Source organism: Candoia aspera, chromosome 2, assembly GCF_035149785.1.
Source record: "Candoia aspera isolate rCanAsp1 chromosome 2, rCanAsp1.hap2, whole genome shotgun sequence".
Classification (NCBI taxonomy): domain Eukaryota; kingdom Metazoa; phylum Chordata; class Lepidosauria; order Squamata; family Boidae; genus Candoia; species Candoia aspera.
The window spans coordinates 149,236,192-149,242,191 of NC_086154.1; the positions used below are offsets into that span (position 1 = coordinate 149,236,192).

At 45.9% G+C, this 6,000-nt stretch overlaps 1 protein-coding gene across 1 annotated transcript in view; it reads left to right on the forward strand.

The window, feature by feature from the left end:
* The window catches only part of BCAP31 (B cell receptor associated protein 31), a 38,589-nt gene extending 33,370 nt beyond the window's left edge, over positions 1–5,219 (forward strand). The window contains exon 7 of the mRNA XM_063294234.1: positions 5,041–5,219. Within this exon, the coding sequence (XP_063150304.1) occupies positions 5,041–5,079 (39 nt within the window). The 3' untranslated portion in view covers positions 5,080–5,219. The remainder of the gene's footprint in view (positions 1–5,040) is intronic.
* Positions 5,220–6,000: the final 781 nt, after the last annotated feature.

The window sequence follows — 6,000 nt, forward strand, 5'->3', positions numbered from 1 at the left end:
ATTTCCTGATCTAGCCTGACACCCTAGGATTCTGCAATGGTCTTCTGTCCAGGAACCAAGCAGATGCGACTTTGCTGGTCTTCCAAGTCCAGACAAGGTCAGGCACCCCTATGCCCTCCAGATATGTTGAAGGTCAACTCCTCCAACCCCAAGACAGCCCAAATCCAGCAGTGGGTGGCCTGGACAGAGAGCTTCTACAAGGCCCCTTCTGGGGAACATTCCTCATGCAGTGGGACTTCCAAATGCCCCGCTTCCCCTCTGCTCCCTAAAGCAAGTCCCTTTGCAACCAGAAGGTTGCTGCTTTTTTTTTTTTTTTTTTGAAAAGGAGAAGACCAAAAGGAGGTCTTGTAGAAGCCTTTTTTCCTATCCTCTTCAAGGAGTCCTGTGAACCCTGCCTGTACCTGTGAAATGTTGTAGGCTGCTCTCTCCCATCCCTTCCCCCACCCCCACCTCTGAAGAGGTTGGTTTTGGCCAAGGTTAAACTGCAGATCCAGTACTGCTAGGAGCTTAAAAAAAAACCAGGCTTTTGTTGCCATGGTAATCTCATCCCCACACAGAGGCTAGAAGGAAGGCAGATGCAGCGCAGTCTTGGCTGTGGAGGAACCTGGTGGGGAGTGCCTGGGAATCTGGCCCAGTAAACATCCATGTTTGTGGCAGCACGTAAGCAAGTCATGAGATGCTGCCACACCTGTCAGCTGATAAAGGTGAGTGGGTGGGGAGATACAACCGTAAGGCACATAAGGAAGTGGCTGAATGAGGCAAGCGGAGCCTGGAGAGCAGAGTTAGGTCCTTTGTTTTGTTCTCTGAGGGAGAGCAAAGCGTGTGAGAGGACAGGCTTAAAAGCTGGGCAGAAGCCGCTGAAGCTAGGCTTAAATTGGGAAGCAAATGGCTGGACAGCTGGCCATAATGGTAGCTTGAAAGTAGTCTTTGTGCTACTGCTCTGACTCAGATAGAAGAACACTCTGTCATTATTTGGGGACCAAGAACTTTAAGAAAAAGCGGAATGCATCCTCCAAGAAGATGATTCCTGTTCTCTCTCTTCCCTGTTCCTGATTTGAGGCACTGAGATAGGCTTTATTCCCAATAAAGACTTGTGGGATTCTTTTCTACTCTCATACCCATTTCATTGGGATGCAAGGCTCAATGATGATCATAGTCCCTGTTGGACAAGAGAGCTTGCATTCTAGGAAGCACCCTTTTGGAAGGGATCTCTGTGTTTTTTGTGGCTCTGGCAGACCTGGCTAGAATTCTCTGCCTTCCCTGAGTGTTTTTTTTTTAATTTATTTTCTATCCCGCCTTTATTATTTTTATAAATACCTCAAGGCGGTGAACATACCTAATACTCCTTCCTCCTCCTATTTTCCCCAAAACAACAACCCTGTGAGGAGAGTTGGGCTGAGAGAGGGGGACCGGCCCAAGGTCACCCAGCCGGCTTTCAGGCCTTAGGCGGGACGAGAACTCCCAGTCTCCTGGATTCTAGCCCAGCGCCTTAGACCTTGCCTGGGCGAATGGTTTGAGCTCATGTGCTGAGCAGGTCTAGGAGTTGGAGAGGTAGCATTTTTAGTGGCTTGGTTCTCTGCTACTGTATGGCATAGTGGTTTGGGTTACGTGGGGTTCTGCAGATACTATGGAGGATATAAAACTTGTATCGATACATGGGGATCATTGCTAGGTTGCCTTCTTGGTCTTACAATTAGATCGCTTTCAGGGCTTCTTTAACTATATAATACTCAGTGCTCCAAAATGTCATGATCCTAAAGACAGTATCATCAGGATTGCTGTCAGCGTTTTTTTTTTTTGTTTTTTTTTGATCCGTTCAATCGTGTCCGATTCTCGGAGTCTGCCTGGACAAGTCCCTGCAGTTTTCTTGGCAAGGTTTTTCAGAAATGGTTTGCAATTGCCTCCTTCCCAGGGCTGAGAGAAAGTGACTGGCCCAAGGTCACCCAGCTGGCTTCGTGCCTAAGGTAGGACTAGAACTCATGGCCTCCCGGTTTCTAGCCTGGTGTCTTAACCACTACACCAAACTGGCTCTCAGCTGTGAGCATAGCTGGTTCTTACATGCATTTTCTGCATATATTCTCTTTCCAGATCTTTTTCAGCTGCTGTCTTGACTGTATCTGCTACAGCCACCTGTTATTATTTTCGTCTCTCCCTTGTAGTCCCAAAGCACATCTATTTTGGCTGCCAGGTCTGAGTGATGCTTTGCTTTGCTTTGCTTTCCCAGATGCCTAAAAATAGGGCATGTGGCTACTCAGATGGCTTTGAAGACTGGCAGCACTGAGGAACATTGTTCTGCTTTTAATGGCCTGGAGGAACAAATATTCTTGGGATTCTAGGAGGAGGCTCCCTTATCCAGAATATTGTTGGTTGTACCCAAGACTTACATGCCATTCAACTGCTGTTCCTAGACAGTTGGTTCACACATAATGCTAAGACATCTGCTGCAGTTTGGAAGTGATTATTTCTTTCATAGGACTAGAAAGCCTTACTGGGACATCCCAGTAAGCCTTAATGGCTTAGCATTATGTATGAAACAGGCCAGTGTGTTCTAATACCAACCCTGGTATTGGCTAGAGGCACGAGGTTGGCCTTAGCCCCAGCAGAATTCCTTAATTCATGTTACGTGGGTCTGTTAGAAGCCTGTTGACTTGGGATGGTGGGGAGGAAGGAGCCAAGAGTGGTAGGAAACTACATACGGCCTCACGGGAATGCCTTCTGCAATAGCTGAATATCCTATGAAATACGTTCTCTCCTTTTTATTTACATTCCTCTTCATTGCCCATATGCTTGAAACTGACTATGCCTTAGGGAGGGGCATTGTGTCCTAGTTAGCTTTCTGTTATGCCAGTGTTCCAGAGGTTTGGTGGGAGAAAGTAACGAGAGCTGGGTTCTGGTTGGGTTGCTGTACAGTCCAAGGTGCTGCCTGAAATGCAGTAGCCAGCTATTTCTTTCTTACCTACTAACTTGGAAGAAGTACCATGAGCTGTGCAAGTTGCTGTTTCTTCTCGCTGTCTCCAAGTTGCGAAGGAACACTCCCAGATGGAGCCTGGTGGTCTTCCTGCCCCTTTGTGCTATGTAAACAGATCTTTCCCTGTGAAATAAGATTGCAGTGGTCATAGAAGTCTTGCTAATAAGACTGCTGGCTGAGAAGCAGAATTCAGCAGCAGCTGCTTTAGCCCTTTTGAGCAATTGCTGCGCCGAGCATGTTCTTGCATGACTGAGCCGAACACTTGAGAAAGATAGGGTTGCCTCAAGTGTTTCTGGTCATCCAGCAAGCGTTTCTCTTGATGTAGTCTTGATGTAGGCTCTCAGGCTCTTCAAAGGGATTGTTAAGGATGCCTGTATAGAGAAATGCATATAGTAGCATGTAATAAGGACTAATCTTAAAATCGCAATCTCTAATATGATGATCTGGTAGAATTTGCATACAGGTGTGGCTGGTGAATGATCTGCTTCACAAATATGATTGGATGACGGTGAGCTATTGTAGCACATTCGCAAAGAGACTGTTCTGGAGACTGGGAAGTCTCCAGACTGAATCTTATCTGTGACATGAACTTGGTAGCAATTGGATTATTTTCTCTCTCTCAGACTTGGTCCCACTCTGCCATCTGGGGATAACACTGACCTACATTATAGGTTTATTGTGAGTGCTTGGAACATACATGCTGTATTTTGAACATTGGGCTAGTGCTTGTTTTGGTTAAATATTAGTTATTTTGATTAAATAAACATTAAATATTTGTCTTTAAAATTTGTTGAGGTTTGGGTTTTTTTTACTGTAAAACATGGCTCATTCTTTGGATACAATGATTAGAATGTTCTGTATTACTAATGGCAGTTTCATCTAGTAGAGAACAATATAAATCTTGGCTCTCTCCCCTAGAAGTGTAGTCCATTCACCATTGGAATATAGCAACGTGGTTCTATGAATGTGACATCATTCCTGTTAGAGTTGTGTGTAGGCCAATTAATTACAATCTGTAATGCGTGTGTAAGTCATAGTAAACTGAAGTTTTGCCTAACTTTATATTTCTGTCTAATTCTTTCTTTGGAAGTGATAAGAAACAGCAAGAAGGTACATATGATGCAGAAGCTGATCCCCCACCCATATTCTGCCCCAAATAAATATTGTTCAGCCATTCTTCCATCATTTCTTTTGGTTTTATTAGTGTCAAAGCTCTAAAGATCAGAAACTTGCTTTAAAGAGGGGAAAAATGCTGGTTTGATCAAGAAGCTAACCTCTGTGCCTGCTAATACTGTATTTGTGAACCCATAGCCCTATCACTGACTCATTTTTGAACCCTCCTGTCTTATCGGTGTGTTTGGCATTACTGTGGAAATGCTGATGGGAGTATTCTGCAGCAGCACCACTTTTGTAAGTTATGTTTGCAGTGACTAGTGTTGTTCATATATGTCATGGAGACAAGCCAGTGTGACACATTTGAATGATGTGCCCAAGAATGAACAACTCATGACCTTGCAGCATACAAAGGACAATGGCTTGAATGGAGAGCTTGCATCACTGGCCAGCAGGGAGTCAATCTGTTCTGTATGTTTCAGCTTGCAGAGTCTTGTGACTGGCCTGTTGTCTGCCTGAAATGACAGTGAGCTTGTATGTAGTTTCTAGCTGCAGAGTATCCACTAGCTCCCTTGGTCTGTTGGGGAGTTCTATGAACACTTTAAACAGAAGTGTATCCCTGTCTTGATTCTGAAAAAGTGTAACAAATACCGGACGTGGTGATGACGGTAGAATTCAGTTTTCTGCAGATGTTGGTAGTGCCTCTTTGTGTGCTTGGAAGTCTGTTGGGTGGTGCTTGAGGTTGACTCAGAAACAGGGGCTTGACTAGACTACCTGTGCCTTGAAGTGGGGCTGCAGTGCTGAGTGGAGCACCCGTGGTCCCTCCTCCTTGCTAACAAAGATTGTGGAATAAACTCTGCAAAATTCAGCCTTACGCATCTGAGTGTAGGCAATTTGCCTGTAAACTAGGAGAAGGTCTTTTTTGTTCTAATGCTTTGTTTTGTCTTTGTTTCCTTCAGGCAACTTGTGAAGGCCGAAAGGATAAGAAGGATGAATGATTCCTGTACCAGCTGCACTGCCCAGTCTCCATCCTGTTCCTAATTCCTGTACGTTTGTCTCTTTCTGGCGGTGGGACCTACCTGAATCCTCTGTCCCACATCTTATCTACTCCTGCCCCTGTCCCCAAGCACCACCACCCCTTGACGCTATAGCTTTTGAGCAGACAGTGGTCTTCATTGCACCTGCTATTTTCTGGACAAGAGACGACTGATGCCTGTCACTGTACCCCAGGGAGACTTTCCAGGAGGTGGGGTGGGGTGGGGTGGAGAGGGGGCAAGGGCAAAAGGAGAACCTGTTGAAGCTGAGCTACCAGGCCCAGCAGCATGTCCTAGCGCTGTGCTGGGGAGGATGCCTGGCTATCTCAGCATGCGCTCTTAACAGTGCCTGCCTTTTTCAGCTGCATTTGTTTTGTCATGCCTTGGCCAATCCTCTGTGCCATCCAAAGCTGGAGGGTTCACAGTGAGTTTGTGTGCCTGAATGGAAAGGGGAAAGGTTGGCCATATGTCCATACCCTCTCTAATTATTTTTAATATTCGAGATGAGGTGACTGTATAAAGCTTCTCATTAAATCTCTGGAACAGTGTTTTCGGTGTGCTCTCTGGGCTGAAACTGGGGTGGTGGTGTTTGAATTTCCACTCCCTGAAAAAGCGTTTTACCTTGTGGGCCTGAAGGTGTGTTCTGAGGCAAAAGCTGTGGGGCCACTAGTGTTCTTGGCCTGCTCTTCCTGGCTAAGCTCAAAACCACCCCTGTTGACTGCCAGAGGTCAAAAGTGTCTGCCCTCCTCCTCCTCCCTGTCACATCCTCAGCCTTGGCCACACTGTTTGTAACTCAGTGTTTGGGTCTTGTCCAGGTTACATTCACAGCTTGGTTCTTGGCCCTTTTGTACTTGGCCCTCCAGCCATTAATCATGCTCCAGAGCC